General features: G+C 46.8%; 1 protein-coding gene across 1 annotated transcript; it reads left to right on the forward strand.

Annotated features, from left to right (window-relative positions):
- The first annotated feature begins 1,143 nt into the window (after positions 1–1,143).
- MYO1A (myosin IA) lies at positions 1,144–23,819 on the forward strand. Its single transcript, XM_016165812.2, has 28 exons — positions 1,144–1,321; positions 3,101–3,234; positions 3,352–3,467; positions 3,726–3,820; positions 4,023–4,127; positions 4,332–4,378; positions 4,515–4,578; positions 4,774–4,872; positions 6,757–6,860; positions 6,987–7,134; positions 7,616–7,734; positions 7,814–7,900; positions 9,247–9,312; positions 9,452–9,556; positions 12,643–12,705; positions 12,896–13,096; positions 13,266–13,492; positions 13,844–14,044; positions 14,211–14,304; positions 14,781–14,930; positions 15,037–15,105; positions 15,578–15,652; positions 19,376–19,510; positions 21,994–22,100; positions 22,495–22,627; positions 22,739–22,891; positions 23,038–23,165; positions 23,454–23,819. The coding sequence occupies exons 2-28, from the start codon at positions 3,121–3,123 to the stop codon at positions 23,575–23,577; spliced, it is 3,129 nt and encodes a 1,042-aa protein (XP_016021298.2). The 5' UTR covers positions 1,144–1,321; positions 3,101–3,120; the 3' UTR covers positions 23,578–23,819.
- Positions 23,820–25,305: the final 1,486 nt, after the last annotated feature.

Here is a 25,305-nt window from a genome sequence, read left to right on the forward strand (position 1 = left end):
CCTTCATATATATATATAGCAGATCAATAAATTATGTAAGGGCAGGTTGATAATGGAATTGCTGATAGGCCGAGCTTACACAGAGTGCTTCTGTAAAGCAATAGAGTTTGGACCTTGAACCAAGCAGTCTTGACTGGGAATTGACAAATCAAGTCTTGGTTTTCAGCTAAGTGTCTGTAATTACCTAATTTGCTGTTTGTGATGCCTGGGAGGGAGGATGGTGGGCAGAAAGAGCCTGCTGTTTAGGAATTTTCTTAGGTAGATGAGGGGGTACCCTGGGAAATAGGATTTTATAAGCTCCTTGTCTATCAAAGGCAGATATTTCCAGCTGGGCTAGTGCCCAGGGAACAGCATCTCAGGGGCTTATTCAGTATCCTAGCACAAAAGAAAGATTAAAATGAGAAATACCAGGATTTGGGCTGGAACCTATGGTAAACAATGTCAAGAAGTTGCATTCTGTTTCTGGTTCTGCTATAGGCTGTCTGCGGAATTATGGGCACGTTGTGTAACCTCTGAGCCTTGATGTTTGCCTCTACTTTTTCTTTTTAATGGAGTACCTGCACTGCCTACCTCACAGAGTGGTGTGATTCAATGCGATGATATGGGTGGGATTTCAATGAAATTGATGCATATGTAAGTGTTATTATTAATTTTAGTCTTTTGTATGATAGGGTCTGATTCATGGTGGGAGGGAAGTGAAGAATTTGGGGATATTGTTTGCTTAGTTCCTCGAATAATGTCATTGACACCCCTGGACTTTCAATAAAGTAGGAAGTATAGTTTTGAGGGAGGTACTGATTCTTCTTTAGAAAGATACCCAAGCCTACTATCCTCCTTGACAAATTCCTGACTTTTTGGAAAAGCTTATCCTTGGCTTTAAATTCAACTCCTGTTCTCATTTCCAAATTTTGGGGGGTAATGGAGCAAGAACTCTACTTGAACTGTTCAGCTAAGGCCAGCTAAATACCCTTTACCTCCTAGAGGGCATTTTCTCCTGTGACTAAATGTCTCCCTCTAGGGCTTCATGCCTGTGAAGGGTTAAGTGAGCCACACCCTCACCAGGGACAGCTTCGACCTTTGTGCTGAGCAGCAGTCTCTGGCCTCTCCTGGCTTGGCTGACAGGGAGCTCTGGCTAGAGGAGGCAAGTCAGAAGAGTGGACACCGGCAAGAGGACGGCGATCTCTTTTCTGGCCTCCCTGACACCATGGACAGCTCCTGTTAAAGGCATCTCTCCACCTTTGGGGCCTGGACATCCTATGCCCCCTTCCTATCAGATTGGGATTTTATCCACCATTCTTCAAAGGACTAGTTCCAGTGTTGGGTGAGTGTTGTCCTGATCTGTCGCTGCTCTTCTTTTTACATCTTGGAGTACCCCCCGGGGGTCTGCTTCCTTTTCCCCTTCCCTACCTCCAACCAGTTACATTCTCACTTTCCTCAAATCCAAATCCAAAGATGATATCTTCTCCTAGCCCTGTTTCTGTTTCTCATCCTTACCTGCTAAGTTACTTAACAACTTAACTTTAAAAAAAAAAATAACTTGGAAAATGTGGGATAATAATAGTACCTAGTTCATGGGGATATTGCAAACATTAAATGAATGAGTATATGTAAAATATTTAGAGCTCTATCTGGCTTGTGGTAATTGCTACATGATTACTAGAGATTGCTATTTCAGTATTACTGCTCCCTTCACGTGTGTTCCAGGAAGTGACAAGTACTTTCTTTTTCTGGAGCTTTGGGAAAGTAGAGTGAAGGGAGAAGGCAGCCTATGACCTCTTTTTGCCTCCCCTTTCCTAATTTTTAACTGCCACACATGGGTGTGGGACCAGCTCTGTTCTGAGTCTCTGCCCTTCCTACCGGTCTCGAAGTAGCTTCTTCTGTATATCCTTAGTTATAGGACCTCTATTCAACTAGACGTCAGGCAATTCTCAATGATGGTTGTTCTGTAGTTTGATTGTAATTTTGATGTGGTCATGAAAGGAGACAAGCATAGCACTTACCTACTCTGCCATCTTGACTGGAATTTTGCCCCACCTACCATTCCTGCTTCCTTCCCCTGCCCCACCCAGGTTCAGCAGTACAGGAGAAGAGGACAATATAGCTGTTTTATTCCTGTTAGGGAGTGGCATTGACCATTGTACTAATAATTCTATCCTGTACCAGGCCACCTCACCCACTCAGTCCCACAGGAAAGACTGAGGAGGACTAGGCTTCAACCTTATGGAATACCTGCCATGTGTCTTCTGCTTGGGGCTGAGCCCCACAATGTTCTCTGCCCTTCTAACTCTGCTCCTCCTTGACCATTCCCACCAGCTACTAAAAATCTGGGTGTGTCCTTCTGGGACAAAGTCCCCTTCAGGTTACAAGAATGGGTATAAAAGCTGGAAACAGAAAAATAGGGAAAAAAAAGTGTAAGCACATTCAGAGGTCCCAAATGGCTACTTGTTTCTTTGGGAAATAAATCTCACTTTCATTTTCTTTGAGATAGTTCAATCTTTTATGGAGGAACTCCTGCCTCTGTCCTCAAACTTATCACCTCATCTGGTCCCCATTTAAAGAATGAATCTCACCATGTCAATGAAAGAGGTGGAGAGACCACTAGAAGAACTTTAGAAATGGGCATAAGTGGATTGAGTGACTGAACTAGAGGCTGTGGGAGGTATGGAGTTGTGAGGGAGAACTGGGGACAAATGGTCAGGGAGTCTGGACCCTGGCCAAGGCCTCAGCGTAGGAGGGAGAGAGCTTTTGATGCCTGGCTGTGGCACAAAGTTTTGCTTGCCCTGTCCTCCACAGCCTTCTTGCAAACACAACTGTGCTCTTCCAGTCACTACCTATGAGGTGCCTTCCTTACCCTGGTGGTCGGAGGCAGGTGGTCCTGTCCCACCTCTGCCCCAACCCAAGGGGCAGAAGATTCTCTTACCTCCCACTGAATTTTCTGCAGCCTTCTACAGTTAGCTTGGGCTAGTCCAGAGGCCTCTCCTAGGTTAGGGGCTCTCTCTAGGGGAGAGGAAGGCTCTATTAGGTCCTTCTACCTTCCTCCCTTCAGTTACTGGTCTCTAAAGCTGAACAGACATCAGCAAACTGCTCCCCTTACTCCCAGGATCAGTAGCCCTTCTGAACATGACTCTACGGGAAGATTCCGTGGGGGTGGAGGACCTTGTGCTCCTGGAACCCCTGGAGCAGGAGTCTCTGCTCAAGAACCTCAAGCTGCGCTATGAAAACAAAGAGATTTATGTGAGTGTATATGGGTGCCCTTGACTGTGGGTGTGTGGCTAGAGAGTTTACGTGCTCCCACTCCCTCTGCCCCTGATCCTCACTCCTGCTCATTTCCTTCTCCTTCTTCGGCTCCAGACCTATATTGGGAATGTTGTGGTCTCTGTGAATCCCTACCAACAGCTGCCCATCTATGGCCCAGAGTTCATTGCCAAATACCAGGAGTATACCTTCTATGAGCTGAAGCCTCATATGTGAGTAGAGGGACCAAGAGATGGTGATGGATGTTCTTGACAATGAGACATGCCCATTTCCTCTATCTTTTCTCCTGAAGGATGTTCTCCAGCTGCCTTTTCTTTTCCTGGTCCTCTAGAGGCCCCTTCCTAGGCCTGTCACTTTCCTCAATCTGGTCCAGATGTGGAGGGTGGGTGAATTTGGAGGCTGGGGATCAAGAGAAAGCTGGTGTCTTGGACTGTCCCCACAGTAGTCATTACCCACTTCCTCCCCCCAAGCTATGCATTGGCAAATGTGGCGTACCAGTCACTGAGATCCCGGGACCAAGACCAGTGTATCCTCATCACAGGCGAGAGTGGAGCCGGGAAGACTGGTGAGGCACCTGGCTGGGTGAAGCTGTGGAATCACCACTGGAACTACCCCCTCGTTGCTTTCCAAGCCAAGCCTAGTCTTATCCCTCCCCCACCCCTGAAATTCCCTCTTGGTTTTTCTGACTCTGAGGGGTCTGAGGTGCTGGAATGAGGGAAGTTAAGGAGGGTGCTCTGGGAATCCATGTGAGGGCTTCTCTTACACAGAGGCTAGCAAGCTGGTGATGTCTTACGTGGCGGCCGTCTGTGGGAAAGGGGAGCAGGTGAACTCCGTGAAGGAGCAACTGCTTCAGTCAAACCCAGTACTGGAGGGTGAGAACTTTCCCCTCCCTTCCCTGCCATCCCCGGAGCCACTCATCCCTGGACCCTCTTCCCTGGTGCTCCAAAACCACTGTTCTCATTTAGCCTGAAAAAACTGAGATTGGCACAATGATTGGAAGACCTTCCTGCTTTTCCTTCTCTAGAGTCCCTCTTCTTCCCTCAGCCACCTCACTGCCCCTCTCCTCATCTCTGCAGCTTTTGGCAATGCCAAGACCATTCGCAACAACAATTCCTCTCGATTCGTGAGTGAACGTCTCCCTGGGCCTGGGAGGAGAGGGTGTAGGGGCTTGAGAGGGAGGAATGTGGCACAGACCCCTCCTGAACAGGGTGGTGAGAAGAGGAGGAAGCAACGTCTCTCTCTTTCTCTGGTCTCTGAAGGGAAAATACATGGATATTGAATTTGACTTCAAGGGATCCCCCCTCGGCGGTGTCATCACAAACTGTACGTGTCTCCCCATTCTGCTTACCACCTCTCTTTCCCATCTGCCCCACAGTGTCCCTTTCTGTTAATCTGCTACTATAAGTAGGAGGAACATTAGACTGCCAGACTTGCCAACCACTAGGAGGGATGAGGCAGAATTGGAGGGAAGCAGAGAGATCTTCTAGACCCTCAGAACATTTTCTAATTCTCTGCCAGATCTGCTGGAGAAATCCCGAGTGGTGAAGCAGCTCAGAGGAGAAAGGAATTTCCACATCTTCTATCAGCTACTGGCTGGAGCAGATACACAGCTGCTGAGTATGCACCTGCCCTGGGACATCTCCAACCTCCATTCAGTCCCTTCTGGGCCCCTGAAGCCCTCTTCCCTTGAGACTCTCAGACTTCTTCCTGCTTTCCTCATTCTGAATCTCATCCACCGTTGCTGGAAACAAATTCCATGACCTCTGTGTTCTCTTCCTTTTCTGGGGTTTTATTGCTAGGGATAAGCTTTACTTGCCTCTTCACTGCTCTTGTTCCCCTGTCCTGCCTGGGTTATTTCTTCCCCAAGCTGGTTTCAAAAATGGAACACTCATTTGCATCCACCATCTTTTCCTGTCATCAACTTAAGGGACCTTATTGGTGGCTCTACATCTGCCTCACTCAGGACCCTATTTTTGATTTCCTCTTTTTAGATAGTTCTATGTAGGGTTCACTCATTCACTCAATCACTCATTCAGTCATTCATCAAACATCTCTTGAACGCCTACTGTGATTGAACATTGTGCTAGCCTCTGGGATATAGAGTTGAGTAAGACATGAACTTTGTCCTTGAAGAACTTTCAGTCTCCTAGGGATGGCAGATGTATGAACAAGTATACCTCAATACAGTGCAATCAGTGTCAATAGACCCTTACAGATGGAGCACATTGCCTTGTCCTGAGGAAGAGCCCATCCCAGCTTGAATGCTATTATACTGGCCCAGAGTGGCTCTGGGTGGGCATCACTGCAGGATCTGGTGGGACTTGAGAGACACTTTCAGAGTTTGCCTCCCATTCCCCCTTCTAGCTGTGAGCATGTGAATGTCTGTCCCCCGAAGACCTGTCCCTTTGATTTCTGGTTAGTCTATGCTGGATTCATGCCTATCTCCTTTTTCCCTCTGGGAGATTCTATGGTTCAAGAGCGCATCTTCTTTCCTGGATTAATTGTCTTGGTTGTGTTTAATTTGTCTGAATCATAGGCACTAGTGTCTTGTTCTGGTTGATTCTGTCACTCACTGGTTTAAGCTGAGTCTGGGTGGGGCCACCCTGGTGTCGTCATCCCAGGGCATTTCTGACTCATTCTCTATTTAGATGCCCCTCTTTAGCAAGCTTCAGTTTCAAAACTGGTGTCTCAGGGGAAGCTGCCATTAAATTCTAGTTTGAGAGACACTTCCTGATTCTCAAACCATTTAAACAACAGATAATTGATATTCCTAAAGCTCCATGATTAACCCACTCTTTCCCATCTCAGGTACACAACTTTGACCATTCCCTTGATTCGTTTTTTAAAAAGAAAAAGGTGCTGCATGCCAGCTAGGCACGCAGTATATGAAGATGAAAAACACAGTCCCAGCACAAGTTGTTTATCTGCGGGAGAGAGAAAAAAACAAACAAACCTAGCCCATGTGATTGGGGCTGGGCTAGAGATTCACCATGGGGGAACACAAGAGAGCGATTTGGCTCAGCCCCACAATGCCGGAGATAACCTTCCAAAAGAGGGGAACATAGCACGTTTGTCAGTGCTTAGTGAACAGATGATGAATGCACCAATGAGGCTGAGGCAGGTGGGAGATATGTGCTCACTCTCTTTCCTCACAGAGCCACTGGGACTTTAGCAAAGTGGAAGGTTCACTTATTTGTTTTTATTGCTTAGAACCTTGAGGGTAGGGAGAAGTACAATGATGCTTTTCTTTCATAAAAATTGGGGGGAAACACCAATAATCATGACCACCTAAACCCTAAATACCACTTAAAAATTGAGTCTGTTATAGGAATTAATGATCCCAAAACAAAAGAGGCAAAGGAAGAACTTAAAACAAAGAAACAAAATGACTCCTTTGGATAAGTGAATGAACCAACCTAGGGCAAGGGATATGAGGGTCAAAGCTGGAGGCTTCCAGAGAGCCCATGTACTACCTCTCTCTCTGCACGCTGGCCCTTCCAGAGGCTCTGAAGCTCAAGCAGGATACAAGTGGCTATGCCTATCTGAACCAGGACGTGTCCATAGTAGATGGCATGGATGACGCCTCCAACTTCAAAGCTGTCCAGGTGGGTTCCCAGGGTGGGGTAGGCTTGGGCCCTTAGGTCATCCCCTGAGCCCAGGCCCTAGCTTTGAGAAGGGAGGCATTGGACTGGCACCGCAGTTCAGCTTCTAATTTCTGCTTTCTTCCTAAGAGTGCAATGACTGTGATTGGGTTCTCGGAGGAGGAAATTCGATGGGTGCTAGAGGTGACGGCCCTGGTGCTGAAGCTGGGGAACGTGGAGCTGTCAGATGAGATCCAGGCCAGTGGGATGCCAGCAAGTGGCATCTGTGATGGGAAAGGTCCGCACCATCCTGCCGGAGCCCCCACCCAGCTCCCTGAATCTCCTACCATCTGTTCTTTCATGATCTCCAGCATAATCGGCTTCACTCTGATTTAGTCCCACTCGGCCTACTCCTGAGTTCTTCCCCAAACATGCTCATTGAGAACTCCCAGTAAGCATATTGGAATGAGGTTTTGAAGTTTGATAGACCTAGATTCTGGGAGCTGTCCGAGCCTCAGTTGATATTTTGCAAAATGGCGACAATTACACCTATTTCAGGAGATTCTCATATTAACATGGATACTGCATGCAAAGTTCTGAGAGCTCCCTTTTCTCCTCCCCAGAGCTTTCTCCAGAGCCATGTTCTGGATTGGCTTCAAGAACTTCCCCAGCAAGACCCAGGGACACCAGTCTCCTAGCAATTTTACTTATTAGCCCTTCTTCCCTCTCCTGAGAGAAAACCCTCTCTCAGGTCATGTTGTATTTCCTTATCACCCCAGGTGTACAGGAGATTGGGGAAATAGTGGGTTTGAATTCAGAGGAATTAGAGAGAGCTTTGTGCTCCAGGACCATGGAAGCTGCTAAGGAAAAGGTGGTCACTGCATTGAATGTCATCCAGGTAAGGGGCCTTAAGGAAGGGGCTGATTCTATGTCTTTTCTGTGGCTGCCACACTAATGAGCTTGGCCTCACCTTGTAGGCTCAGTATGCTCGAGATGCTCTGGCTAAGAACATCTATAGTCGCCTCTTCAACTGGATAGTGAATCGAATCAATGAGAGTATCAAGGTGAGAGATTGCCCTCTTCCCTCCATACTCTCCTGCCTGCCCCACTTCTCTTGCTGTGGTCATCAGCCCTGTACCTTGAGTTCTGACATGAACAGGGTAATGGTGATGAGGGTGGCATACAGTTTCTTCTAAGAGTGTGCTGTTGTGGAAACATCACTGGTTTTTGAGTTTGACTATGTGAATCTGCTACTTACCAATAGTGTGGCCTTTCAGTTTCACAAAGATTCTGAACTTCAGTTTCCTGATTAGGAAAATAGAACACTAATGCCTACCTGCTTCACAAGTTTAGTGAGGCTCAGATAAAATTATGTACCTGGTCACTATATAACTGAGCAATTCTGGGTTATATGTTCGAGCAAACTGAAAACAGATATTCACATAAAAACATGTACGTGAATGTTCATGGGGGCATTATTCATAAAAGCCAAAAAGTGGAAACAATCCAAATTTCCATCAACTGATGAATGAATAAATAAAATGTGATGTATCCATACAATGGTATATTTTTTTGGCCATGAGAAGGAATTAAGTACTGATACACACCCAACATGGATGAACCTTGAAAACGTTGAGTTAAAGAAGCCAAACACGAAAGGCCACATTTTATATGACTCCATTTATGTGAAATATCAAGAACAGGCAAATCCATAGACATGGGAAGTAGAGCCGTAGTTACCAGAGGCTGGGGGTGGGGGGTGGGGAGAGGGGAATAGGGAGGGACTATTGATGAGTATGGGTACAAGATTTCTTTGGGGGAGGATGAAAATGCTCTGAGTAAGGTAGGAGTTATGGTTGTACACCACTGAATGGTATACCTTTAAAGGGTAAATTTTATAGTATATGAATTAGATCAAAATAGAGCTATTATTTAAAAATTATGTATATGACAATTCCATCAATGTAGAAGCTATTCCTGGAGGGTAAAGTGGGATTTGAATCTAAGTTTGGGTAAATGCTTAGCCCTTTTGAAATTTGATTTTTTTTTTATCTGTAAAATGGGAATAATCACTCCTTATAGGGTTATGATAGAATTAGTAAAATAAGAACATGGAATTTTTTTGTAAAAAGCTCTACAAATATAAGAGACGATTTCGACGTCTTTCTACCTCATACCCTGGGAGCACCATGCTGGCATGTATTTGCATTTTCCTTTTTCTCCTTTCCTCCCTCTTTGCTTGTCTTCCAGCATATAGAGGATAAATAAAATCACAATGATTCCTTTCCAGCTTGGTCAAAGGTCACCCAAGTTCTATTTATCCCTTGCTCCAATCACATCCACTGTAGAAGTGCCTAGTCTGGTGTACAGAGGGGGCCTGTTCTCAGATTTGTCTTTTCCTCCTCTTCAGGTAGACACTGAGGAGAAGAAGAAGGTAATGGGGGTTCTGGATATCTACGGCTTTGAAATATTAGAGGTAAGAGAGATTTGTCTAACCTCAATACCCTGCTTCCCTAGGGTTAAGGGCAGATGTGAGAGAGGGGAGGTAGTGCTAAAAGGTAGGAAGCATTTTGGTCTGAGCTGGTCTCTCTCTTTAACCTGTGTACCTTCCTCAGGATAATAGCTTTGAGCAATTTGTGATCAACTACTGCAATGAGAAGCTACAGCAGGTGTTTATAGAAATAACACTGAAAGAGGAGCAAGAGGAATATCAGAAAGAGGTAAACTAAGGCTTTTTCCTGCTTTTCCTCTCTTAAATGACTTCTCGGCACATGCCAGATCTTTCTCCTTGATCACAATTTCCTCTCTGTCGTCCCCATATGAGAACACAAAGGACAAAAGGTTTCCCTTGCACAGCTGAACATTCTAGCATTACCAAGAAGCTCTAATTTTATGCCGTCCACCCCCTAGTTCTCCATCTTCCCACTCCAGGCCAGGCAAAGAAGGGGGCAGACTGATGGAAGGGTGTGTATTGAGGGAGAGAGTCTTGACAAGAGTGAAGTGACAGCTGTACTTGGCCTATGGATACTGTGAGCCAAATTTAGAAGGGACATTTCTCCTGGGCTTGGCACCCTACCACATCCCTTCGTGTGCTCTTCTCTAATGTCTCAGAATCCTTTGTCTCCTCCAAGCCCTGGCTGATCTCCCCTTATCCTCTTGTAGCACCCTGAACCCAGACTTCCTCACCAGAAGTGCCCTATGGCTCAGAATTTCCACACTCCTTCCTCTGTTCAGCAAAACCCCTGTTCTCTATGGCTGGGTGTCAGGATGGCTATCTGATTGAGCTAATTCGTTCCAAAGTGTGAATGGCTGAGTCTCACTCATCAAAACCCTCCTAGGGATGCTCCCTGTGAGCTCCTGGATTCAGGCAATGAGGTCACAATGTGTGGAAAAGCTTTTTTAGTTGTTTTGTATGGTTTATTTTAAAAATTTAAATAATGAAATAGATAATACATCTCCATACTTCAAAATTCAAAGAGCTTAAGAAGGTGTATAAAGAAAGGTCTCTCTCTCACCTTGTCCCCAGCCTTGTAGTTCTCCCTATCTAGAGGCACCTAAAGCAGGCCTTCTTCCAGATATCTTTGATGTGTGATCAGACCAATCTGTAAATATATTTTTACACATAATTTATTCGAGTAGTAGTGAATACACTCTGTTCTACACCTTGTTTCCTAAATTAACAAACTATCTTTTTGTATCAGTATATAAAGATGCTTGTTTACAGCTACCATAGCATTGTAAGGATATCATAATTCCAGTTGTACAGGTCCCCAGTCGAGAAAGGCACATAAACCATAAAGGGCCTGTCTGTGTGATGTTCCTGGAGTGGTAAGGGGAGAATGGCCGGGGTGGTGGTATCGGCTGGTGCCCCTCCCGGAGCGGGAGCAGGAGGCCCATAGGGGTTATCTGCCCATGTCCGAGGAGGTGAGGTGGTGCTATTTGGCCTCTGTTGTCCTGGATTTTAGGGTGGGGAAGATCATTGTCGTCCGGTGGAGATTGGAGGACTGAGGGACTGAGCTGTCTTGTAGATTCAGCTGCCGTGTGTTTCGGGGTGCCCACAACTAAGACTCGCGCCTCTAGAGAAAGGGCACACCGGTGGAGCCAAGGAGGGGATTCTGAACAAGGCTTAACCATTGATCAATGTAGGGAAACTGATCTGGGTGTCTTGGGTCTCCCATGACAATCTTCTAAACATTTCTCACTAAACCCTTGTCAAAGGAACCCTCCAGAGACCAGTTTACATCAAAAGACAGCTACTCAATTTCACAAAATGCTCTTAGTCTGCCTGAAGAAAACTTTTTGCCATAGTCCGCTCCTTCTACAAACCCTTCTTTGAAATGTCACAGGAGACACCCTAAGGATGTCTTCTGTAAACTCGAGGCCTCCCCCTATGGCTTGCATGGAAAACACAAGACAGACACTCAGACGAGATCAATTACCGGGATGTAGGTGGAGCCAGAGAAGTCTGCCACCTACAACCTAGACGAGACCAAAGACAGTAGACAGAACCCGATAACCACAAGAGGTGGTGTCCCGCAGCCTGGCCACAGTCCAGGAGATATGACTGCGTCCAGTCTCTCTACGAACCCCTAATGATCAGTCAACAGAAACAGAAAGGTACCGTTTATCCAGATGTTGAGGCCTCAGAGATTCCCGTCAGGATCAGGTAAAAAGAGTATGTCCTAAAGGTTGTGCCCTCGATGATCGCATTAACCCCTTAACAGCATTCAAGGGCCCTGGAATGTCTCAGGGTGGCCATCCCTGTGAATCCGTAACAGGGACAGCAACCGCTTCGGAGGCTGGTCCAGTCTTAGACCTCAGGGCCACACACTGAGATCTCGCTGGGGCCTCCAAATGTTGTAGCTGCCAGCCCCCAAAAGACACACAGACCACCAGAAATCAGTGAGTTATAGAAAACACACTTTTTGTTCAGCCAGCTGGGTCTGCCAGGGGTATGCAGACCCCAAATTAAGCAGCCCCGAAATGTAGAGGTACAGGGTTTTTAAGCCCTAAACCCCGTTCTTCATTCTGTCTGAACACAAAAGTCTATTTTTCTTCTTTTTACCGACTGTAAACCCATAGGTTGGTTGTGCAAGCGGGGCGTACAGAAGCAGAAAGCTTAGTGTTAGAATGTTATGTTCCCATGAGTGATAGCCTATGTTCTCATGGACGATAGCCAAGCAGTAATTTTCCAGCCAGCACAGCACCACCGTCCCCTGGGAACATGTTAGGATGCAAATTCCCAGGCCCTGTCTCACACCTGCTGAATCAGAAACTCAGGGGTTTGGGGCAGCAATCTGTGCTTTAACAAGCCCTTCAGGTATTTGGGATGCACACTGAAATTTGAGAATCACCAGTATAGGTCTTTGGAGATACAGCAAATTAAGTTGGTTGTTTGATGATAAACTTTCTTGTGTGCTTTGGTTCTTCAGTTCATTGCCAGAGTGGTGTGGGCATTTGCCCTTCCACTTAATCAAGGATCCTTCCCCACCCCCACAGTGCCATAATTCCTACCCTACTCTTCATCCAACATCTTACACTTCCCTCTTCACCCTAAAACACCTATAGGGCTCTCTGCATTGTCTCCCCCTCATACTCGCTCTGTCTCTCCGCCCACCCCACAAATTCTCCATCAACCTTGGAGGAATTGGGACATAAACAGAAACCACACCAAGGATTCCTCTGAACTATAGGGCTTTCTGATGGTCCTTTGTGGGGTGGGTGAAAGGGGATGTGGGTCTGGCGAGGTCTTTGAGGGCTTGTCTTGGACCCACTCTCTATAATTTGTCATGTCTCTCCTTGCCAGGGCATACTATGGAAAAAGGTGGACTACTTTGATAATGACATTATCTGTAACCTTATTGAGCATGTAAGTTATCCTTCTCTTATCTTCAGGACCTTCCCTTAATATCCTTCCCTTGTCCCTGTCTCCACCCACCCACCCCAATTGGTAAGCATGGTAGAGAAGGCAAAGGATGAGTGGGCGGAGGGGTGGCAGTGGGGATGTGGAATCTTGGAGGACCAGGTCTGGGTTGAGCTGATCTCGTTCCCCTGGACAGAATCAGCGAGGTATCCTGGCCATGCTGGATGAGGAGTGCCTGCGGCCTGGGGTGGTCAGTGACTCCACCTTCCTAGCAAAGCTGAACCAGCTCTTCTCCAAGCATAGTCACTATGAGAGCAAAGTCACCCAGAACGCTCAGCGCCAGTATGACCACACCATGGGCCTCAGCTGCTTCCGCATCAGCCACTATGCGGGCAAGGTGATATGGCAGGCCTGGAGGGTCAAGACTAGGGCCTGAGCCCAGGCTAAAGGTAATGGGGGAGGAATTGGGGTGAAATGCGAACAGGGAATACTTTACAATGAGACTGGGAGGGCCAAGTACTGGGACAAGGTCATGGGCTCTCCAGATAATAGCCGTTTTTCTACAGGTGACGTACAATGTGAATGGTTTCATTGACAAGAATAACGACCTACTATTCCGGGACCTGTCCCAGGCCATGTGGAAGGCCCAGCATCCCCTCCTTCGGTCTTTGTTCCCTGAGGGTGATCCCAAGCAGGCATCTCTCAAACGCCCCCCAACTGCTGGGGCCCAGTTCAAGAATTCTGTGGCCATACTTATGAAGAACCTTTATTCGAAGAACCCCAATTACATCAGGTGATGTGCTAGGCACACAGAGGAACATGATACATACATGATGGCATGCGCAGGGTCCATGCACTGTAGAACATGTCCACATGTATGGAGGTCTCTGGAATAAGGGTATCAGTGGCCCTTTTCTTATGGAAAACAGAGCCAGACAAGATGAGAATCTTGTAGCAGGGAGAACATCAGATTTTGGAAGGGATCATACAATAATGAGTGAAACTGGAATGGCCAATGTCTCCACTTCCTCTGAAATTTTTCATCTATGGGGAATATATGCAGAATGGGGGTGAAGAAACCAGGAGGGTTACACTGGCAAAGACGAAGCTTCTGAAGCCAGTACCTTGTCTCACCTCCCACCAGGTGTATAAAGCCCAATGAGCATCAACAGCGAGGTCAGTTTTCCTCACAGCTGGTGGCAGTCCAAGTTCGGTACCTGGGACTGCTAGAGAACGTGCGGGTACGACGTGCAGGCTATGCCTTCCGCCAGGGGTACAGGCCTTTTCTGGAAAGGTACCGATTGCTGAGCCGGAGCACTTGGCCTTGGTGGAATGGGGGAGACCGGTAAGACTCAATGGGGGAACAGGGAACATCTTTGGGGGACATGACTTCGAAGTCTTCTTCTTCAAGCTCTGAACTCTTCTTCCATTTGTGAAAGGGGTTAGGGGAAAGGGGGAGAGGGCCCTCCCCTGTGCTGCCTCTTAGCAGCTTTCCTCATCTGCTCCTGTAGGGAAGGGATCGAGAAGGTCCTGGGGGAGCTGAGCATACACTCAGAGGAGGCAGCCTTTGGGAAGACAAAGATCTTCATTAGAAGCCCCAAGACTGTGAGTTGGAGAGTGCACTTGTACTTGGCAGACATGCAAGGTGGAAGAGTGGAGAGCTCATCTGAGTGAGAGGCTGGGTGGGGAAGGAAGCATCGTAACCTGGACTGAATGGTGGAAGAGGAAGTCTCCTCACTGTGGGGACCGAATCATTGGCTTCCCACCCTGTCCTGAGCCCTGGGAGTCAGGTGTGCCTGCATGGCCCTCTCTGAGTGCCTCTGCCTGAAGCAGGACTCCTTGAGGGTCAGGGCAATGGCTGCTCGCATCTGAGTTTCCAAATCCCAGCAAAGTGCCTACTGCAGTTAGAGTTCAGTAGATGGTTGTTAAATGCATGAATGAGTAAATGAATGAACTAAGATGATAAAGGAATGATTAAATAAAGTACTGGCGGGGGAGCCTCTGGTGCCATGGGGTACAGGAGGAGAGAGTGCTACTCCTCTAGGCCAGTGTCTCCATTCTACCCTTCCACCTCTCCACAGCTTTTCTACCTGGAAGAGCAGAGGCGCCTTAGAATCCACGAGCTGGTCACACTCATACAGAAGATATACCGAGGCTGGCGCTGCCGCACCTCCTACCAGCTGATGCGCAAGAGTCAGATCCTCATTTCCTCTTGGTTTCGGGGCAACATGGTACCAGTTACCCCTAAAGTCCCACCCCCTCACTCTAATAGAGTGGGAAATGGGAGAGGTGGTTCAGGAGATGGAGTTTTCCTAATAGGCTCATTGTTTTCTACAGCAAAAGAAGCGCTATGGAAAGATAAAGGCGTCAGTATTGCTGATCCAGGCTTTTGTGAGAGGGTGGAAGGTAATGGGGAAGGGGAGAGAGGTTGTTTCCCCACCTGTGGTTCCTTCTCCCAAATGGTTCCTCCTGTATTGTTCCAGCTGCAGTTGGCGGGTGGGGGGAGGGCGGGGTGGGGGGAGCAGCTGAAAGCAAGTCCTGCCCACACCCAGAACATACCTCAGTGCGATGGCATGTCCGTATCTAGGCGTGTTTCGGGGCCCGCTTCACGTGTGTCTGGGAGTGTGGATACGTGTTGGGGAGATCTGTACATACGCCTGGGTGTGTCTCTGACGTGGCAGCGGAGCTCTGCCATCTGTTTTGAGTGTCCTCATTGCCAACTTGTCTGACTTTATTTCTTCAGCCGCAGTGTCAGCTCTTTTAGCTTACTCTGTTTGTGTGGTTGAGGGAAAGCAGAACCTCTTCTAGGTCTACCTTCTGTCTTCTGGGTCTAACTGTCTGTCTTTACTTTGCCTCCTTTCTTGTATGTCCCTGCCAGGCACGCAAGAATTATCGAAAATACTTCCGGTCAGGGGCTGCCCTCACCTTGACAAATTTCATCTACAAGAGCATGGTAAGTGGTGGGCATTGAGGGTGGAAGAGGGGGGTTGAGGAGGAAGGGACAGGTTTGGAAGAGACAGATGTGGGTTTGAGAAGATATGACTCAGAGCTTTCCCCTAAGACCTTCCTTAACCTACATGTACTTGATTAAGTCCTAGGAGAGGACGGGGTGGGACAGCAACCTGCAGGGAGCAGACCCTCCCCAGTGCCTTGGGGCCCAGGAGCACAATCAGAGCACATTTTGGCTTCAGTAGACCCTGTGGGCAACCCTATTGTAGGAGGGGTTCCCAGGATGCCTACCAATTGGTCCACAGTGAATAGACCTGAGAAGAGACTGAGGCTGGGTGGTTAAGAACACTTGAAGGGGCTGAGCCTCACTGAAGAACAGAGTGAGGACATATATAGGGTTAACTAACCCAACATTCCGAGGCCCCTTCTATCTCTTCTGAAACTGTAGCAGGCAAGTCTGAAATTAAATCTCGGGAAGGCTCTTAATTCTGGAGGACGCAGGTCACAGAGGGCAGGAAGAAGCCAGGACCAGGCCTGGACATTCAAACTATGGGCGGTTTCCAGTCAGAGGAAAACAGGGACGGAGACCGGTGATTTCCAGAGACAGCCATCTGATCGTGATGATGCTTCTGAGAGGCGCCGGAGGGAAAGCAGACAGAGAGGGAGCAGCAGCACTTCCAGGGAAGCCTTGGAAAAGCCAGAGAAAAGGAGGAAGAAAGAGAGGTCTTGGACAGGGGGCTGGGGGAAATGAGAATTCCCCTCTGCTGATTTGATATTTGACCTGTAGGATACTAACTGTGCTCTTTCAGACACAAGACACATTCATTGGAACTCTTTTTTTGTTGTCAGAGAGGCTGGATCTGTTGGCCAGTTGGAGAAATGGGGACTCTGGGCCTCTCTGCTGACTCCCTGAGCCTTCACTGTGTCCTCCTCCCCGCCCCTCCCCAGGGAAACTCTATTTTCCTAGGCCTCTTCTGTTGTCTGGCTTCTCCTCAGCTGGCTCCAGGGTGTCTGCCTTCTCAGAGTTCCTTCTCTCTTGCTGCATAACTGCATACCTGAGACCTGTAATCTGATTTTGCTCTTAGCTCACGACTTGCCCCTCTTCCACCATTTCTTTCTCATGAATATTATCAGGCATCTGCTGAGTATCACCCCAGGAGAGGCTGGGTTTAGAACAACATTTCACTAAATCATACCCCCTACAGAAGGATGCATGCAGGGAGCCACGAGGCAAAGATTCCCCTAGTGTTTCTGACTAGTAGATATTTTGTCATTGCCTTCCCTATAACTAATACTAATACCTACTGTTTTTTGAATATTTAACGATGCACTAAGCCCTTTACATGCATTAACTTTAACGCTTTCAACAACCCTGTGAAGTAGGCCCTTTTCTTTCCCTCATTTTATAGGTAAAAACTAAGGTTCAGAGAGGTTGAATAACCTGCTAGGAGTTCTACAGCTGGTAAGTGGTAGAGCTGGGATATAGACTATTTGATTCCAGAGTTTTAACCACTGTCTTAAGACTGCTCACTCCTTTTCCCCCAATAGAGGCCTGAACGACCCAGGCATCCATGGCCCTGGGTAGCCCTGAGGGCAGGAGGGGTGCATAGGGAAAGGCAGAACTTTACAGATCTAGAAAAAACAATCAAAAAAAGAAAACAAAACACTAAGAGGCTCAACATCAGTTGGAACATGGGGCGTTATGGGAGATGCTTAGGAGTGTTTACTGAATTAAATCAAAGCTAGAGCAAGGACTCTAGACTCTGGAGTGATTAAACCAAGTCCACTAGGTCTTTGTAGTGGAAGATGCAAAGAGCTTGGATAGTTCCTGGGGCAATATACTGAGTACTCTGCCTTTTTTAATTTTAATTTTTTTTTTATCCTAATGTCTTAGTAAAATGTTTTCATGAAAATTCCCAAAATTTGGAAGTGCTCAAGATCAAGTCATTTTCTATACCTTTAATAATTCTATCCCATAAATGAACAGGGTGCTGGGTATTCCCTGGTATATAAAGACTTAGGAGTCCTAGTGCTAGATTGGGGGAGATGAAACAGATGCCATGGGTAAAACTTGATTGGGTCCTAGAACAGGAAAAATAAAAACAAAGCTAAAAAGGATATTTTTAGAAGTTTATAAAGGGCATTAGGAGAAATTTGAGTTTGCATTGCTGTTGAACGAGTGTATCTAGTTAATGTTAATTTTCTTAGATGTAGTGATAGAATTATGATTGTGTAGGAGAATGTCTCAGTTCTTGGGAGGTACATGCTTAAGTTTTAAGGGACAACGTCATGGTATCTGTAACCTATTTTAAGACGATATGGCAGTGAAGATTGGTATACGTGTGTGCTTGTGTGTATTTATATATTTGTATGCATTTGCATACAAGTGTGCGTGCGTTAAAGGGCGTGCAGATAGAGCAAGATGTTAACATCAGTTGGTTAATTCAGGTGAGGGATATATGTTATACAGATGTTCATCGTAATGTTTTCAACTTTAATGCAAGTTTAAAAACTTTCAAAATAAGAAAATAAATTGTATTACATTTTTAAAAATCTTAAGTCAGATTATGTCACTCTTCCCCTTAAAACCCTCTAATGGTATTACATTTCACTGCTAATAAAAGCCTATGTCCTTACCACAGCCTACAAGGCCCTTCATGATCTGTCCTTGACCAACCATCTCTCTGATCTTCTCTCCTCTTGCTCTATTTAGTCCAGTCACACTGGCTTTCTGTCTATTTCTGGAATATACTAGCACTCATTCCGGTCTCAGGGCCTGCTTTTTTGCATCATAGCATATATAATTATCTGGGATTATATTATATATGTTTATTTGCTTGTGGGTGATCTCCTTCCCCACCCCCAGTAGAATGTAACCTCAATGAGAGTGAAGACTTTGCTCTGTTCACTGCTGTGTCTCCATCCTAGAACAGCGCCAGGCACAGAGCACACACTCAATAAATGCTGAACGGTGAAAAGATTCAAGACCTGGGAAACTGACTCCCAAGGACTCATTGTCTAGAAGAGGGAGAAGATTTCCATGCGAAAAACAGTAGTACAAAAACAGAAGTATTGACAAAATGCTAGGGGGTGCCAAAGAAAGGAGAGGTACTCTTGGCCCAGGGAATCTGGGAGGCTATGAGCTGTATCTGAAAGGATGGGTAGAATCTGGGCTGGTAGAGTTGAGCTGAGAGCAGCATGAGCTAAGGCACAGGGTGGTTGGTAATAATGCATGGGCTGGGCAGAGGGCATGGCAAGGAGTCCTGTTTGGTTGGTGTGCCAGGGTAATGCGGGGGATCCTGTGACAAGAGGTTGGGCTCTAAGTAGAGGACTTTGAGTGCCAGGTTGAGGTGTTGTGCTTGACGCATCAGAGAGGAAGGGAAATTTGGTACCTGTCCAACAAAAGACAGTGGCTGTTGGCTCTAGGCAACTGTGAACTGAGAGAATAGGAAGATTAAGGAGCAAAATATTGAGGCCAGTTTTCATACTTGTTCCTCCCATATCACTACTCAGGGTAGAGGGTCTTTGCTTGGAATGAATCTTTCTCTCCCTTCAATCTCAAGCCCAGCCTCAAGCCTACACTTCATTTCGAAAGAGATCCAGGAGTTGACACCCTATGTCTCATTAGCTCTACCTCTTACTTCTTTTAAGTGGCAGAATCTGGGTGTGAGTTTGCTTGTTGAGGGTCTTTGCATCATTCCACTTAATTCCCCTGCTTCCAACACAGGCACAGAAATTCCTACTGGGGCTGAAGAACAACCTGCCGTCTACCAAGATCTTGAACAAAGAGTGGCCAGCTGCCCCTTACAAGTACTTCAGCACAGCTAATCAGCAGCTGCAGCAGCTCTTCTACAAGTGGAAGGTGAGTGGGGCTTAGGGTAACCTCTTCTGGTGCCCAGGCACCTCTCCTCTTATTCGTGTTTCTGTTCTCTGCCCTCTGATTTTCCTCTTCTACATCTTCTACTTTTTCCTCTTTTTAATTTATTTTTGTTTTATTTGTTTGTTTATTTGTTTGTTTGTTTATTTATTTATTTATTTATCTATCTATCTATTTGGCGACATTGGTTAACAAAATACAGTAAGTTTCAGGCATACAACTTAACAGTAAGGCATATATACATATTGAATCGTATGTTCCCATCCCATATTTAGATTTCTTCCTGTTACCACATATTTAACCCCTTTTACCTCATCTACCTCCTTCCTACCCCTCCCCCCTATCCTCTAGTAACCACTAGTCTACTGTCCATGTCCACAAGTCTCTGTTTGTTTGTCCTGTTCGTTTGTTGCTTTTAGATTTACATCCCACATATAAGTGATATCATGTGGTTTTCAACTTTTTCTGTCTGGGTTATTTCGCTTAGTGTGATTATCTCAAGGTCTATCCATGTTGTTGCAAATGGCAGTATTTCATCTCTTCTTATGGCTGAGTAATATCCCATTGTATATATGTACCACAGCTTCTTTAGCCAATCATCTGTCATAGGACACTTCAGTTGCTTCCATTCACAGCTACTGTGAATAATGCTGCTATGAACATCAGTGTGCAAATACCTTTTCAGATATGAGTTTTCGAGGCTTTGGGGTCAATACCCAGTAGAGGGATTGCTGGATCATATGGTAGATCAATTCTTAGTTTTTTAAGGAAACTCCATACTGTTTTCCATAGTGGCTGTACCAATTTGCAGCCCCACAAGCAGTGTATGAGGGTTCCTTTTTCTCTGCATCTTCTCCAACGTTTGTTGTTACTTGTCCTGTTGATAACAGTCATTCTAACAGATGTGAGATGGTATCTCATTGTGGTTTTGATTTGCATTTCCCTAATAGCTAGTGATATTGAGCATCTTTTCATATGTTTGTTGGCCATTTGTGTGTCTTCTTGGGAGAAGTGTCTGTTCAGGTCTCCTGCCCATTTTTTGATTGGATTGTTTGGGTTTTTTTTTTTTTGGTTGTTATTGAGTCATATGAGTTCTTTGTGTATTTTGGATATTAGGCCCTTATCAGAGACATTGCTTGCAAATGTATTTTCCCATTTGGATGGTTGTCTCTTGACCTTGTCGATGGTTTCTTTTGCTGTGCAGAAGCTTTTTAGTTTAATATAGTCCCATTCATGTATCCCTTTCTCTTTTTTAAGTTGTGGTAAAATATACACAACAAAATTTACCTTTTTAACTATTTTGAAGTATACAGTTTGGTGGCATTGAGCACATTCACATTGTTGTACAGTCATCACCACCATCCATCTACATCTTTTTTTTATCATCTGAGACTGAAACTCTGTACATATCAAGCAATAATTTCCCATTCCCCTCACCACCAGCCCCTGGAACCTATAATCTCTATGAATTTGGCTAGAGTCATACTCCACTTAACGATAGGCATATGTACTGAGAAATACATTATTAGACGATTTTGTTGCTGTGTGACGTCACCGAGTGCTCTTACACAAACCTAGATATAGCTAGGTATAGCCTAGGTATAGCCTACTACACACCTAGGCTGTACGGTATATCCTGCTGTTCCTGGTTAACAAACCTATACGGCATGTTACTGCATAAAACATCATGCAATTAAATCAAAGACAAGAGAAAATGATGCAATCAAGAGATACAGTAAACATGAGATGTTGTGAGGCAGCTGCCAGTGTAACATGACCTACTGTTATACAGCAAACTTTTTTGTGTAAGTAGAAAGAGTACACTCTAAAATAATGATAAAAAGTATAACCTAGTAAATAATAAACCTGTAATATAGTCGTGTATTACCTTTTTCAAGAATTATTACTTTACATGATTACATGAGCTATACTTGTATATGACTGGCAGCACAGTAGGTTTGTTTACACCAGCATCATCACAAACAAATGAGTGATGCGTGTACTACAATGTCACTAGGTGGTAGAAATTTCTCATTTCGTTATACTCTTATGGGACCCACTGTTGTATATGCAGTTTGTCATTGACTGAAATGATGTTGTGCCGATGACTATATTTTAGCTATCTCATGTAAGTGAAACCATGCAATATTTGTCCTTTCATGCCTCGCTTATTTCACTTAGCATAGTCTTCTGTTCAGGAAATACTTATTTAGCACCTGTCTCGAACTGGGGCTTGTATTGGATTGTTCTCATCCTCCTCCCCCAGCATCCCTCAGACCCCATCCTACTTCCCAACATTACTTCAGCTCCTGCCCTCTGAAGTGTCTAGCGCCTGTCCTTTTCCCTCTGTCTCTCTTCTCCCCTAGTCCCTTCCACTCTCCTTCCATGTCTCAGAGTTCTCCCTACCTCCCTTCCCAGCCCTGCCCTCTTCCCCTGTGATCATAGCTTCTGCCCCTCCCCACTCATAGTGCAAGAAATACCGGGATCAGCTGTCCCCAAAGCAGGTGGAGATCCTGAGGGAGAAGCTCTGTGCCAGCGAACTATTCAAGGGCAAGAAGGCTGCATACCCCCAGAGGTGAGAGCCTCTCAGACCTTGCACAGTCAGTTTCAACAAGAGCAAAGAGAAGATTCACCAGGTGGGATAGAGCAGTGGGTCTCAAATGTTATGTGCATCAGAATCACCTGGCAGGCTTGATAACACCCAGATTATTATACCCCCTCCTCAGAGTTTCTGATTCAGCAGGTCTGGAGGGTGTAGCCCAAGAATTTGCCTTTCTAACAGGTTCCCAGGGGTTACTGATGTTGATCCTGGACCATGCGCTGGGGACCACTGTGATAGAGGATACGGTGGCGAATGGGGGAAAGGGCCCTGGAGGACTAGGATGTGAACTCAGTGGAGGGAGGTGCAGGGCCTTGGGAGTCAGTGGTAAGGACTTTGTCTCCACTGCATACTTCTTGTGTGTCCTCAGTGTTCCCATTCCATTCCGCGGTGACTACATTGGGCTGCAAGGAAATCCCAAGCTGCAGAAACTGAAGAGCAATGAGGAAGGACCTATCCTGGTGGCAGAGACTGTGCAGAAGTTCAATCGTGGCAATGGCAAGGTGAAGGCTTGCTTTCTGAACTCTCCACGGCCTGATCCAGAGCCTAGGCTACTGGCTGGAAGGGTGGGGCTTGATCCTGCCTTTCCTCACCCTTTCCTGTTTTGTCCCTAGACTTCTTCTCGAATTCTCCTCCTGACCAAGGGGCATGTAATTCTCACAGACGCCAAGAAGTATCAGGTCAAAACTGTCATTGGGCTGGACAGTGTGGCCGGGGTGTCAGTCACCAGCTTCAAGGATGGGCTCTTTGGCTTGCATCTGAATGAGGTATCAGAACTGGTTGGGGGCAGGACCTCAGACTAGAGAAGGTTATAGACATCATAGGGCTAGGGCAGACTGGAGGTGATGGGGACCAGACCTCTTATTCTAGGCCTCCGAAATCCCTTTCCTGCTGTTTTTTTCCCCTTCTTAAGATTTCATCAGTGGGTTCCAAGGGGGACTTCCTGCTGGTCAGCGAGCATGTGGTCGAACTGCTGACCAAAATGTACCAGGCTGTGCTGGACACCACACAGAGGCAGCTTCCAGTCACTGTGACTGAGGAGTAAGTCCATGAGCTGGGGCTGAGAAATGGCTTGGGGCAGATGACCAAGCTGCTGGGCCTTGTGACCATGAAAATTTGTGCAGTCAGAAAGTGAAGCATATTATGTTGGAGTAGACTTAGAGAAGCTTCTTAGTCTCCTCACCCAAGTTCTCTGGGGTCTTGAGTCTTTTGATATGGGGGGATGGAGGGATGTACTTGCATCAGGAGGGGGAGGGGAAGCCATCACGAAGATATGGGAGTAGGGAATGAAGGCACTAGCTTTGCCTTTCTGTCTATCCCCCCCTCCAGGTTCTCAGTGAGGTTCAAGGAGAGCAGTGTGACTGTCAAGGTGATCCAGGGGCCTAGGGGTGGTGAGAACGGCAAGCTAAGCTGCAAGAAGAAGGGGAGTCATGGCCTGGAAGTGACTGTCTAGCCTCTATAGTAAGGAGGTGGGGGCCAAATGCAGAGACTGCTGTTTCTTCCTCCTGGACCAGCACCAGCCCCACCCACCCACCTGTGGGGGAGAACCTCATGTCTAACCCTGCTGATCATGAGATGGCGCTTGGAGATTGAAGAACCCTTGAAGAGGACCTTTCTTCTAAACCTTCCCAGTCCTTTCTCCAAACTTGGCTTCCTCCCACCCTCAGCCTCTTTGCCCACTAATAAAACAAATGATTTCCCAAAGGTGTGGTTAGTGTGCGTGGTCGCTGTTCCCCATCTTATCACTGGCTTGTGCTTAGGCCCACTCCTCCTCTCTCCCCTCCCCCGCTTCACCTCTGCCTCCCCGCTAACCCTTTCCCCTTCTCCAGGCTCCTTGGAGCCAGCTAACACAGATAATAAGAATGGAAAAGAAGGGAAATTGTCTCTGGGTCCTTGACCGGCTGAGCTTTGGAGAGACCGAGGTGGGGGGCAGGGATGGGACTGAGGTCGCAGGTGTCCAATGGGCTGATTCATTAAGTGTGTCCCTAGAGGGAAGAAGTGAGGATTCCTGCCTTGGTGAAAACTCAGATCCTTCGGTGATTCAGTCTGAAAAGAGGCCCAAGGCTGGAGGGCTCATGTGAGCTGTGGTGAGCTAGGGAATGCAGGGTCCTGGTACCCAGAGGCTCCATCACCCCCGCCGCCCCCCAGCTCAACACAGAGCTACATCACACCTGCCCCACCCTGGCACCCCGTTCCTTTCCGTACACCCGAGATGCCAGGCTGCTGCCGGCAGTTGTCTTGCTAATCACACTGTCCACAGCTGGGGCCTGCAGCTGGTGACACTTGACAGAGGGAGGCCACCCCACCCAGACTCTCCCTTTTCCCTCTTGTCTTAATTTATTTTCTCTGTGTCATTGTCATTTATTTTTTTCTCAATTTCTGTCTCACACCATCTCATTGTCCCCATTTCTGTGGACTCCGACTAACATTAATACGTAATATTTTGTATAATGCTTTAATATCTCCCTCTTCATATGTATTTCCTCATAGACTCTGTTTTTTTCTCAGCCTCTCCCACCCCAGTGTCTACCTTCAGGGAACAAGCAGCTCCTATATTTGCAGTAAAATTTAGATCTGTGCTCTGAGAGTATACAAATGGCTGCTTTTGTTTCTGTCTCTGGATGTCTCTCCCCCTCCTTTCACAATCTCTGCCTTTCCTGCCTCTTCCCTGTCTCCACCACTGAGCTCACTGTGCTTTGAGACTGGGGTCTCCCTCCACTCAGCTTCCATCGGCAGGCAGCTCACGGCCCCAGGTAATCATGCTGTGAGAGACTTGATTAACTTCTCGTCTTGTCTGCAGATTAATCTTGCTCTCTGAGCACAAGCCCCGTGTTCATGCTCTGGCACAACCTGCTCTGAGCTGTGATAGGACCCAGGGAGGCAGCTCTTCCCAAAAGGGTGAGGGGCTAACGCTGTCTGTAGAGGGGCTGTGTCCTGAGTAGAGGTACATCAGGCTCTGTCCAGCCTCCCCACCCCACAGCTGCCCCCATCCTTGGCTTCTCAGAATCAGGTCGAGGAGATCCTGTCTGGCTGAAGGGCGGTAGTGACCAGAGCCTGACCTACCCCGCTCCCCACCTCATCTCCTGCTCCCAGGGCCCAAATTGTCGTCACTTTTCCAGTGAAGTGTCTGGTCATTTTCAGAAGCAATTTCAGGAGAATATGCAGCTGCTGCTCACTATCC

This window comes from Rousettus aegyptiacus, unplaced genomic scaffold (genome assembly GCF_014176215.1).
Source record: "Rousettus aegyptiacus isolate mRouAeg1 unplaced genomic scaffold, mRouAeg1.p scaffold_m13_p_2, whole genome shotgun sequence".
Taxonomy (NCBI): domain Eukaryota; kingdom Metazoa; phylum Chordata; class Mammalia; order Chiroptera; family Pteropodidae; genus Rousettus; species Rousettus aegyptiacus.